The sequence below is a fragment of the Hesperophylax consimilis genome, chromosome 25, assembly GCF_061612785.1.
Source record: "Hesperophylax consimilis isolate HC1 chromosome 25, BYU_Hcon_1.0, whole genome shotgun sequence".
Lineage (NCBI taxonomy): Eukaryota > Metazoa > Arthropoda > Insecta > Trichoptera > Limnephilidae > Hesperophylax > Hesperophylax consimilis.
In genome coordinates, this window is record NC_142860.1 from 14,216,493 (window position 1) to 14,230,066 (window position 13,574).

General features: G+C 33.3%; 1 protein-coding gene across 1 annotated transcript in view; it reads left to right on the top strand.

The window, feature by feature from the left end:
* Positions 1–13,315, top strand: part of LOC149411563 (solute carrier family 53 member 1) — a 29,989-nt gene extending 16,674 nt beyond the window's left edge. Inside the window, exons 6-11 of the mRNA XM_089646637.1 lie at positions 5,393–5,537; positions 5,880–6,089; positions 8,655–8,821; positions 10,555–10,688; positions 11,392–11,547; positions 12,113–13,315. Coding sequence (XP_089502763.1) covers positions 5,393–5,537; positions 5,880–6,089; positions 8,655–8,821; positions 10,555–10,688; positions 11,392–11,547; positions 12,113–12,230 — 930 coding nt within the window. The 3' untranslated portion in view covers positions 12,231–13,315. The remainder of the gene's footprint in view (positions 1–5,392; positions 5,538–5,879; positions 6,090–8,654; positions 8,822–10,554; positions 10,689–11,391; positions 11,548–12,112) is intronic.
* Positions 13,316–13,574: the final 259 nt, after the last annotated feature.

Sequence of the window (13,574 nt, forward strand, 5' to 3'; positions counted from 1 at the left end):
AAAATTATTTTCATATCATAATAAAGTGTTATCGTTGGACGATGCGCAGACATATTGCATTTTCAAAGGTGAATTGTATTATACAACAAATATTTCAAATCATATAATAATACAGTATAAACAATCAATAAATTATCTACCAGAAGTATGTATAAGAATTTTGTTTTTATTTCAAATAAAATTACTAATAAATAAATCCGAGCACGCGTTTTGTGACGAAAATCCCTCAATTGGACTATTTATTTATGGTCTTACAAATTGGTATAGTTCAGATTTTATTACAAAAATAATTTACCAAGACATTATTGAAACATTAGAAATAATTTATGACCAAAAAATATATTCTTAAAGTATATAATAGTAATTAATTTCGATTCGCATTTGTGCATTTTTATTAACTCGGCACAAGACAAAATTTTGTCAGTCTCCGCCGCGACCGGGTGGCGAGCGGACGTCTAATCCACACCAGTCTAGTTAATGACATTTTAAAGAAATTCCTCGCTTAAAAATGGGGAGGAAAATACACTTGGAAAAAAGTTTTATTAGAAAACACAAATTACGACATCAAAAATGTACGTGGGAGATATATTTTCAGAAAAAACAAAGGTTAGTGATATTTAATTATCCGTGTACATTGTACGTACTTATATGCTACAGGGTCGTTCGAAAGAATCAGTCAGAGTAAGCACATATTTTTTATAACATTTGGCGATAATTTTGTGTTGTTTAATTTCCAGGGAAAAGAATCAACTATGGACTATCAGGAGTTCATTCTGACATCGATGTTTCATGTATAAATGTTAAAACTTATGCCAAAGTACGTGAAACTGTTTGTGATTGGTGGTCAAAAAGTGCCACGAACCAAATGAATTTTGATTCGTGATGTGCGATTCAAATCATCTTTGTTCATAATTTCTATTTCATTGTCCAATTCACTATTACATTGGTATAATTCAACATATTTAATATTTTTTGTGTTACTTTTTGTCAGTTTCATAATGTCATATTGTGAATTGAGCTTCTTGTTTTAGGAAAAAACACGAGGTTGTTTTTGACATACTAACCTATGATTTTTTAATCACAATTTACCTCGTGAAGTTAATAACATTTCGACATTTGACGACATTAGACGAGTCAGGTCGCTCCGTTAACTATGAAAACAAATACATGAAAGCGATACAATATTATGCAATCGCATAACTACATATGTAGGTAGGTACCGTAGAAAATAGTTGGAAATAAAACCTAGTTTTAATATATATACTACTTCAGTTGTAAGGAATAAACCTTATTTTAAATGTCATACATATCAAATCAAGTAATACTTTAAAGATAAGTATTAGAAATAAAACTTACCGGTAATACCTTTCGGACAAACGAATAAATAAGTTAAACAAAAGATTTTTACTCACCTTTGGAAAACTCATGTAAAATATTAAAAAAAAAACAAATTAAACAAATATTTGAAATGTTTTTAAATGTATATTCATATACCTACATATTTTATATCTACCATGTCAACAAACTGCACTTGTATCTTATTTATGTTTACGCACTCCGATGTATAATTTACAAATATGTATGTAACTACCAGAGATGTGCTTTATTTCAAATAAATCCATTTCAAATGGAAATGCAAAATGCAAAATGGGTATTTTCCATTTTGCATTTTGCATTTTAAATGCTTTTCTCAATGCATTTTCCATTTTAAATGCTTTTTTGCAACATTCTTCCTACTATCTCCACTAATCTTTTTTTCATAAGCCCCAAATATCAGTCGGTCCTCAACCTCGCTATGAGAGATAATTTACATTTGTCAAGTTGCTCCCCGGTAGGAGCCCTGGCAATTGAGTGATACCATTACAAAAAATACTGATTCAAATACTGAACATGGGGCCATGTCGCTGTAATATTAACTGCTAAGTTTCTATGTTTTTACGTTGGCAACATTAGTCCCGCGCAAATTTTTTGTGGTTTCATAATCTGTAGTCGTGGTGTTTTTGGATTTACCATCATGTAATATGTTTGTTCTACATTGATATCCATTATTAAATGACAAAATTGTTAAAAATTCTATAAATATTTTATTGTTTGACTTGAGAAACCATTTTGCATTTTCAATGCATTTTGAAAATGGGTATTTTGCATTTTGAATTTGAAATGCTTTTCTAAAAACCATTTTGCATTTTGCATTTTCAAATGGAAAAATTTTGACCCATTTCCATTTTGCATTTCAAATGGTTTTGGGTACCCATTTTGCACATCTCTGGTAACTACTTATTAGGAAGAAAGCTACAACCGAGAATTCAACAACAATAATTGTTATTTCATCGGAACCATGCTGTAGTTTTCGTCAGCCCCCCGAGTGTACGGTTCGCAGTGGAATGAATTCGGTATTTCTGTCTCGTTCTAAAAAAACGTCCGATCGCAAGACCGTCTTTTAACGAAATTTGAATTCTCGTCCGCTGGTTAAGACGCCTTAACATAAAAAAAATTAGAACGAATATATACCAACTGCCCGACAACGGTGTACAACAATAATGTAAACATAAAACAACAAGTATAACAAGACATATAAGAAATTTCATATCAATATTCAGAATAACAGAAGAGTGCTCTAAGACAGAAATATCATAGAGATAGCAGTCCATTGTCTAGATTCTGATACATCATAGAGATAGCAGTCCATTGTCTAGATTCTGATATATTATAGAGATAGCAGTCCATCATCTAGATTCTAATCCATCATAGAGATAGCAGTCCATTGTCTAGATTCTGATACATCATAGAGATAGCAGTCCATCGCACAGTGGTCCCTCGGTAGGTCATAGCCATAAAATATTGATGACCTCATTATAAGGTTTTTATTGTACGTAAGTCTTGCCTAATTACCAAACTAACTGCGTGTATAAATACAATTTATTTATTTATTTATTTTGTAGAGAGACAAACAGCTTTAACAGAGCAAATATAAATATATATATGTTAATTATAGTCAAGCCAAAAAAGTCTCCTATGTTAGAATTGATTGGAGATGGAGTTTTATTGCATAAAAAAAATATATATATATATATATATAAATATATTATAGGTGAGGAGGGGAGGAATAGGAATTAAGGATGAGGATAGGAGATGCTCTGGATACATTCCATACTATTGTATTAATTTTCGATTGTACGAGTTACTTATAATCGATATTTGTGAAGTGTATTGCTAAAATAGTCTATGTTTTGAAATTTAGTATTATATTGGGCACATATACGTGGAATGGGTGAATTTTGCCAAAGATTTTATTATTTTATTTGAAATCCCGGTTTGCCAAAGATTTTATTAGTATTTCGGCTTCGAAAGTGATCTGATTGCTGGAAGTGCTAAATTACTATTATCAGAGCCCTTATTAGTCACCGTGTTTACCGTTGCTAATTTGTTGTAATTTTTTATTTGTGAGTGTTGTTTTACAATGGAATTTCAAGTTGAAGGTATGTTAAATTATTTTTATAATTTTTTTAATTTATAAATAAATAGGATATGAATTATACGCCTGCTACGCGCGTATAAATTTCTTGGTTATATTTAAATTTGTATTTGTGTTTCCATAAACTTTTAACTACTTTACCAAACGATTCCACTAGTGTTATTTAATGAAAAATGTTCTTTAGAATTAGCAGTTTAGGAGATACTTTTTTTTTACCGCACATTCATGCTCTGTTTTTAATTATGGGTCATCTACGCCGTTCGTAAACCGTCGTAGAAGTTACGGTCTACGCAAAAACATACGTATGGTTGGTAATCGGTTTATGTACGCGTCATCCAAGCGCCGCGCGCCGGTTTACGACGTTCTACGTAAAAATCATATGTACATATAGTTTTGAATTTAAAATAAACGATTAGAATTTAAGGCAAAATCTCTTAATTTTATCAATTATTTTATCATTACCAAATTAAACATCTCTATTACCATAAATTCCTGCAAAATTGCAATAAACACTCCATGCACAGTACTTAAAAATTATTTAAGTAATTAGTTATTAGTTTACGTACTGAATAATTCCAAAAATATCAATAAACCATTACTTGAGAAATTAGACAATAAGTATCTCTACTGCATTGGCAAATATCACATTCATTATTAATATAAATTAATACCTGGAAAATAACATTAAGCAACAATGTAAATTATTAAGGGAATAACACAATATACTAATAATATGGGTTATTCCCAATAGTAATTAGTAAAATAAATCTAAATTTTAAGTCATTGAAAACAGGTAATAATGCTAGTACCAAACAATTTTAAATTTAAGTCCTCAAGCAATAAGGGTGGAAAACCCCTTTGGAAAAACAGCTATCTAGCAGTTTAACGGGACTATTGTGATTATGTAATAGATTTAAATAAAAAGTCCTAAAATATACACATAATTATATTATTAGCATTCACCAACCATTCAAAATATATAATCTCTTTATAAAATCAACCACAATCACTTTTACACAAATTATATAGTTTTAAATAATTAATAAAGCCATATATGTATATATAGTTAACAAACTAATTGTTTTTATTAAGTATTTATCAATATAACGCATTTTAAAATACAATAGCACATGATTTCAATGTTTATCACAACGTCAACATGCTATAACCGCCCTCCCTTGAGCGCTGGCCCACTGTGCATCGTCTAGATTCTGATATATTATAGAGATAGCAGTCCATCGACTAGATTCTGATACATCATAGAGATAGCAGTCCATCGTCTCTGCTTACTCCTCTGGAGAAACGGCATGATGGTTGAATATGATTAAGATTTTCACGGCCAAAAGTATTATAGTGATTAATTTTTGGGTTATTATGCCGTGTTGCGCTTCCTTCTTTACTAGTCAACATTTCGGACAGCGTTACAATGTCCATCATCAGGGCAGAACAATGCCTATGTTATTTGTTAAAAACACAGTATATCGAGTATCCAAAGCAAAAACACACTATATTCTTCGACTATATTGTTTATTTTTTTTTGCTCATGTAACTGGAACACCTACTGTCTTATTGCTTAGTACTACTGCCATTTTTGTGAAGAAATGAAAACCAATGTGACATTTTTTACACTGAAATAAATGTCATATGTACTGCTATTTTCTTTAATGTAAGGGGTCCAGAATTTAATGTAGAACATTTTTTCCTCGTACATATTTATTTCAATTTGTGATTTTTTTTAAATATCTGCCTTTTTACTGATGAATGCATTATAGGTTTCCCAACACTCCTTAATCTTTCGGCTTCTTCGCATTTCTTCCAAACATGCTGCATATCCCGCCCAGCGGGGTCGTCTCAGTTTAATAATTTTTTTTACACATTGGCCTATGTCTTCAGTTCATACATCATTTTGTTTTTCAGGGAAGAATGATAGCCGCTCCATTCTTCCAAGTGGCCTTTGCTGATTTCTGGATGGCGGATCAGCTCAATTCTCTCGTCACCGCTCTGCTGGACTTCCAGTACATGACTTGCTTCTATATCACCAACGGGATATCTTGGGTGCCTGGTTGTAAGTAAATTTTGTAAAAATCTAACTATCTCATACATAGTCTGTTTACTATCAGTAATAACATAACATTTATATAGCCCTGTTTTGTGTTATTTCACTTCAAGTGCGCTTTACTATAACAAACTTAAAAATAATATTTTAGGACATGTTGTATCACAGAATTTGAACAATTCCTCAAATTCCAATGTCGATTTTCAAGATCTGTGAAGTTTCTATTCAAGTTCTGTTATTCTGACTCTTGACATGACGCATCTTAAGTATTTATTTCACTTGATCATACAATGTCTTCCTCCGGGTATCCCATACTTCTTCTGCCATAAACTTCTTCTCACCCCACAGCCGGCGAGATCCTGGAATCATCCTCCTGTATGGAGAAGTCGTTCTTCATCCGTCCGATTGTTAACTGCCTGCCGGCGTGGTTCCGCTTTGCGCAGTGTGTGCGCCGATACCGAGACACGCGTGACGCCTTCCCGCATCTACTGAATGCGGGAAAGTACTTCACCACGTTTGTGGTGGTGCTGGCCACCACTCTCAAGAATTACAACGAAGGTGAGTGGGTGGATTATAATTATATTAATAGGAATAAAATTAAAGTGATAATAAAATGGTTATTTACCAATTTAATAAAGTATTAACAATAACAAACATTATAAGCAAGTACCTAACATGTGTACACATTAATGATTGACCCTTCCCTGCCGGTGCTGTCAATTGATTCGACATGTCTATAATTATTTCTATATTTATACTACTTTTCCGTTAGAAGCATTAAATTTACTTGTGGATGGAGTGGAACATTTGAAAAAAAACAGTTTAACAATGTATCGTACATGCCTAGTTTTTTTAAATAGTATATTTTTCTGTTTGAATTAAGGACTTTAAAAAATATAAATATAGTTAACACACTTCTGCCGGGAAAGGTAGTTCTACCGGTTCGGTCGATTGATGCTTAAGGCCGGGAAGGGTAGTTCTACCTTTTGCGCTGGCCTCATTTTAATGGCAGAAAAGACGGAATTATTCAATGTTTTTACATTATTAACTCTTTGCACGCGGCCGTATCAACTGTTGTTACGGCAAAAAGTCCATATTCACACGCGGTTGTATCAACAGTTGATACGGAAACTTTGAATGCCGATAATCCAGCGGTCTTTCGACATAAATTTATTTCCCACTCGCTTGAACATTCGTAGAACTATCACGATGCTGACATCTACAAGAATTTCTCGAAAATAAAATTTTATTTCATTAAAAAATATCGATAATCAAGTGAGCCTCTTTGCGCCTTCGAGTGCTATAGTTTACAATTTTGTCAACGGATGGCGTTAGTCCAATTTTGTTATTATATTAAGTGACATAAAATTTAAGTGTTCAGTTTTAGAAAAAGTTTTCATAACTAAAAATGATAAGTGCTCATGGTGTCCCACTTGTGTCTATCACCTAAGTACACACACGCCGAGTGAATGGCGGGACCACATTCAAAAGATACGGTACGTCTTTGTATGAAATTTTATGTTTTTGTTTTTATAAACATCTAAGAGTGTTGACACACGAGGATTTGTTTTCATATTGTGGAGATTAATTGCGTGCATAGGTATTTGAAAATATGTACCGCGTACGGTTATAGATAAAACAGAGCAAATTAACGCGTTCAAAAGGTTAATATTATATACCAATCTCTTTGTAAAGGTCCCAACTATATGTAATAATTATCGAATCGTAATGCAAGTCTTTTTTTAAATTTATTTTTGTGCCTTTCGTATACATCGGTATTTCAACAAAAGGTTAGTATATTATTTGTTAGTGAAATAATTAAATTCCTGGAATGAGGGTTTTTATGACCGTGAAACCCGATTCGAATCTCTTTCTCCGTTCTGCACCCACTCAACTCCTATGTGCAAGCGAGTAAGAGATGTCGGGCGTATTTAAAGAAAGCAGGTATGAGTAAATACCGATATGCGGACCGTAATAAACTTATTACAAGATTAATAGAGTTGCATTTTAAATAATATTCGATTTTAGTTTAGTACGTTTATAGCTTGGATATGCGGAGTTACAATGTACAAATTTTTATTAAAATATTTTAATTATTTTCGAAGAGATAGCGATTTAAGACAAATTAAAGAAATTCTCACGGGACATTATTTTCGCCTGGACTCAGCATAGCACCAGCTCAAAAAATACCCGGCCGTAATGTATACTATGATATGTAATGTCTTGTGGACGTTTTTATGTAATGCTTTTTTTGTCATACCAAACCCATATGAATAATCTTTGCTTAACTTAATCTTTGACCGGTCGGTGGCCGAGTTGACATCGCGTTTGGGTCCCACCCAGGCGTAGTGTGTTCAATTCCTCGGCTGGCTAAAGTCCTCCATCACAACAAAAGCAACATTTTCAGCTTACTGTGGTGGTAGTAGGAGATTTTCAAATATTGCCAGGTTATTTGTAACCCGGGAATGTTTGTCTTTCTTTTAAAAAAAAAAATATTAACATTATTATAACACAATTATTTTCAAAATTATGATTTCATAGATATTTGCCATTTTCGAAGAAGTAATATTTTGGGGTTTATTGTAAAAAAATGGCAACACCTTGAACAAATAAGAGAAAAAAATACTAATGAAGTTTTTTAAATAAAGCAGTTCTAATTCCAAAATAATAATAAAAATTATCTAGGGTAATCGTAGCTTTACTTTTGCGAGTCGTAATGCACGTGTTAGTATAACATCTGGGAGGTGTTAGGTACATGCCTAGTAACAGCGGTTATTTCTTTTGGAAACTTGTTACAACCCCCCAAAGTTTCTTGGTGTGTATATAAATTTATTGAGAACCTTATTTCTACATACGTACGTGCTAAGATTCAAAACTTCTACCGGTAACACTGCGTTACATGATGGCGATACAAAGGTATTTCTTTTCGCCGTTAAGGTAAAATTTATGAATAATTTAATAAAATGCAATGATGATGAGTTGTCTAATAATGTCCGCCATCTTAAACTGTACGAAAATCGGTACCAACATAGAACACATTTTTTTTTTTAATCTTGAATCCATTTGAAAAGATGACCCATGTGAAAACTGGATGAAAAAAACATGTTACATTTGCCATTCCAGGAACCTACACGAGCTACTTCGACAGCCCATACTTCTACATGTGGATCCTGTCCCAGTTTATTTCCTCCATGTATGCTTACCTGTGGGACCTGAAGATGGACTGGGGTCTTTTTGACGGCAATTCCGAGAACAAAATACTGCGGGAGGAGATTGTCTACAGTTCTAATGTAAGTTTACCCTTCTATTAACTACCCTTAAAATGGTTATCCAAGTATTAGGCTGATAATAATTTCAAGCGCACGTCGGTCGCTGACCATCAGTCTATGCTATGATGCCGCGGTTACTTGCCAAAGTCACCTGAGTACAGTCATCTTTAATTGATTTAGTTGTTTTAATTTAATATAATAATATAATACATACAACCGACATGTTTCATGAGCAATGCTCACCTCATCAGGGTTTACTTGGAGTTTCAACCCTTCAGGCTAATTTGTTCGCTTTTGGGAGCAACTCATACTGTCTCCCTTACTCTAATGGTGATAAATATGATCTAAACAGTGTTAGAAAGAGAAAACACCACACTTTATATTCAAATCAAGAAGTTAATAACAGAAGAATAAAAATATGCACCTTTATGAAACCAAAGGTTCCGAATGCAATTTGAAACAAAATTGTGAATATTTGTGAATTTTTCGTTAATCATTTTTATAAAGTAAAGACAGAAAAATGAGGTGACAGTAACGTTTGTAATACACATCTAATAAAATGCATTATCTTTAGTTGTTCAAAATATGAATATCAATTTTGCCTGTCCTGGAATTCCTTCTAGTTAGACAGACAAAACATTTTTCACATGTATATAATAAATAATAACCTGTACTAAATTAAATAAATACATATTTTTTCTTTCTCAGTAATTTTAGTTACGAAAAATGCCATTTTTATGTTCCCATTCAAAATTTTTATGTATCAAAAATCATATTTTTATTTATAATTATAAAATTTTAAAGCATGTTTTATCACCTTTCAAAATCAGTTTTTAGTTTTCGGATACATTCAGAAATATTCCATTTATTTGGATTTTATTACAAACGGAAATATGGCAGAGGTAAGAGTTAAGTAAACCCTGGTGGGGTGAACATTGATTGGGGTGTCACGAAACATGTCAGTTGTATTGGTAAAAGTGTTTAAAACTAAGTTATTATTATTTTATATTAAAATGGTACCACAAAATAAGTTTGCTTTGTTAGAAGAAGTAAGTAAGTAACAGCTCATATGGTCTCATAGAAATCGTTGCCTCCCTTTCTGTCATGGTGAGAAATATCATCTAAACGGTGTTAGAAAGAGACAACACCAAGCTTTATATTCAAATCTAGAAGTTAACCACATAAGAATTAAAATGTACAACTCTATGAAACCATATCTACAATTTGGGAGGTGGGTTTGGGTACCGCCGCCCTGGGAACCATTTATTGGATAAACAACACCTCTGCCATAGGTCACCCCAAGTGGTTTGCTACGTTTGGTGACTTAGCAGGGGTGCCCGGGTTCATCGGGTGAGGTGTGTTCAGAATGCGCCTGCCCAGCTGCATTGCGTGCCAGATCCGGAGAGGCTAGTTCGGGGAGACCCTTGGATACACGGATCCCTAGATTCCTACCTAACCCTCATACCTTTTACCTTCCCAAAACTTCCCAGAAAAAAAAGACCCTCCACACAGCATCCCAAAAGATGAGATGAGAGAAATTATTTTCATCGGGCCCTCCTGTGTGGGGTTAATGTAAAAAAAAGGTTCTGATTTGAAAAAAAAATTTTGAAATTTTATGTGATTTTTTATTAATTTTATATGAAACGAAAAAAGATGGTGAGAATAATGTTTAAAATACATTTGTCAAAATGTCTGTTTTTTAGTTCAATGTTTAGGCGAAAAAACGTAAAGTATAACATAAGTTGTTTTTCTAGAACTACTACTACTTCGCAATCATTGAGGATGCCATCCTGAGATTCCTGTGGGGAGTGTCCTTTCTGGTGGTCCAGAACAACTGGATTAATGGAGAGATTATGGTCTCCATACAAGCGGTCATGGAAGTCTTCAGGTGACTATGAATTTTTTTTTACAATCTACGCGGTAAGCTCCTTGACCCCAGGTCCAGAAATCATCTGGCGTGATCAAATAAAATTTATGTGTATTATTTTACAAGTAGTATCTCGTTACGGTGTGTAAATTTTTTTTTCTTTTTCGCCCTGGTGTTAAGATCTCTATTAAAAAAAATTATATTGCTCGAAATAGCTGATGATACGTCGTTGATTGCTAATAGTATGGAAATTCTACAGTCTCTCGTGTCTAGGATGAATGAAGTATGTATGAAGAATGAGTTAATGATGAATGTAAGTAAGTCTAAAGTCATTGTACTTGTATGCCTTTCGTGAAAGAACTGAGTTTTTATAAGGTTTAAACTATTTATTCATATTGCGTTTGTACGGGCGCAAATGAATAATTCGTCTTAATATTTTAGAGTATAACTTGCAAAAAGTGTATTTTATTAAAATAATTAAACCCCATCTACGAACGCGTAGATTTTGATGAGCGTTACGCTTACCCTTAATTGGATTTTATTGCGAAACGGAAATACTCTGACCTTTTGAAAGAATATGCTAGGGGCCTGAATGTTTAAGGTCAAAGCCATTGATGAGTATTTTATTGTGATGTATGCAATATTAAGATGTTGCGATCTGACTTAAATGATTCAAGCACTGTTTCAAAGATTGTAGATCTATATATATTAATTTTTCTTGCAGACGTTTTATCTGGAACTTCTTCCGCCTGGAGAATGAGCACCTCAACAACTGTGGTCAGTTCCGAGCCGTGCGGGATATCTCTGTGGCTCCGCTGGACTCCTCGGACCAGATCACCATCCTCAGGATGATGGACGAGGAGAACGGAGTAGTCAACAGGTACAGTTAAACGGAGATCACTGAAAATCCATACATTTTAAGTTCTATCCCTCGACGACAGCGTAATTATTATTATTGATTTGGAATGCTGTGTAGAGGGTCTTTTTAAGTAAATGAGGGTTGGGTAGGAATCTGGTGGTGTCCAGGAGTGACGGACATCTGAATTCATTCCTCCGACTGACTTGCAAAGCGATTGGTCAAGAAAGTCCAGCTGGAGATGTCAAAGGGTCTCCTTCAAACGGCCACGCAGCTGGCGGGCAGACGCTAAGGCCACCAGGACCTAGACAAACCTCACCCCCATGAACCTGGACACCCCTGCTAAGTTACCAAACGTAGCTTGCGACTTGGGGTGACCTTTAGCAGAGGTGTTGGTTATCCAACGAATGTTTCCCCTGGCGGCGGTACCCGTAACCGCCTCACAAATTACAAATTTCTATTCATATTGAATGTAGTTGCCCAGTTCATTTTTGGTATGGGCAGTTAAGAAGACTTTAAATTATCTAATTCTGAGTGTTTTCTCCTTTATCTTATTGACTATCCTGTATTAATTGATTATTGTTTTCAGGCATCTAAAGAAGAAAACACCCAAAAAGAACAAGGATCCAGAGAAAAGGGCCTTGATCAAAAAAGACTCCATCCACGACATGCAGCTTGAGATGGACCTCACTTCCAAAAAGTTATAGCAAAAAAACACCTAGAGGTCTGAAAGACAACATTCTTCTAGATATGGAAATTCACAAATTGGTCATCATTATTTCTTTTTAATGATTTTGAAACCAGGTTTTTTTATAAAGTAGGGATGCAATTCCGATGCACCGTAATCGCTGGTAAAGTAAGTTTTTTGTGTCACGTAATTACCAGTAATCAGTATGATTAGGCATGTAATAGATTTTTTGCTAAGCGTTAACCGATAATCAGTTTCCTTAGGAAATCCTATTTTCTATACCCGCCTATACATTTTATTTTTTATGAATATATCTGTACATTTTATTGAACTCTTTGTATTGTGTTAGATTTGTTAAAAATGTTTAAGTATTTCATACAACATTAATTTAGATGTTGTATCAATCAATAATGTATGAAGTGTTGAAAGTTATATTTGGAATCATTTTATCAGCAATAATCGTGGGTTTATTAATTTGAATAATCGTAACTGTTATGGTACTTTTATTGATTGAAAAGACATAACGGTATATTATAGTAATTATGCGTGATTGAATAATCGTAATGGTACATTATCGGAGTCACGCATTATTGAATAATCGTGATGGTGATACTTTAATTGATTGGGTAATTGTTCGTTTATTGATTGATAATCGTAACGGTATAATTTATTATTTATGGAATACAGTAAAACTCGCAGTGCCAATCACTCCTATGGGCAGCCAATCGTATGAATTTTAATGGTAACAAAAGCTCCTGGCAGCGAATGTGTTAAGAAGTTTGGTTTTTTCAGTCCCTTATATATTTTTTTTCTCGGTCCTCTTCTCAGTTTTCTTCTTAAGAGGGTTTCACTGTAATCATAACGGTACATTATCGATGCGTTTATTGATAATTAATCGTAATGTTACTTTATCATATCATTAGTTCATTCATTGAATAAATAATCATAATGGTAACGGTACGATTATTGATTGAAAACTTGTAATGGTAGTTTATTGATTGATTATCATAGTTATACATTTATTGATTGAAAAATCGTAATCACAATCATTAAATAAGAATATTTGCTTCACATCATTTTATTTACTCTTCTTCTATGTTACTGACATTCCTTATGCTATATTTACGATGCTTGAATATTACTTTTTTTAAATTAAATTTGTCTTTGATTTAGGTTTTTTAAAATCCGTTTATCTACATTTTTATATATCACAATTACCATGAGCCTGTAAATGTGAACACTTTTTGAACAGATTTTGTGAAAGTTAATAATTTAATTTATTTTAAAATTAACTAAATTTCTTTGTGCCCTTAAAACTCATATGTATTATGTTAAATAGAAACATTATCATATATTGTGTGTA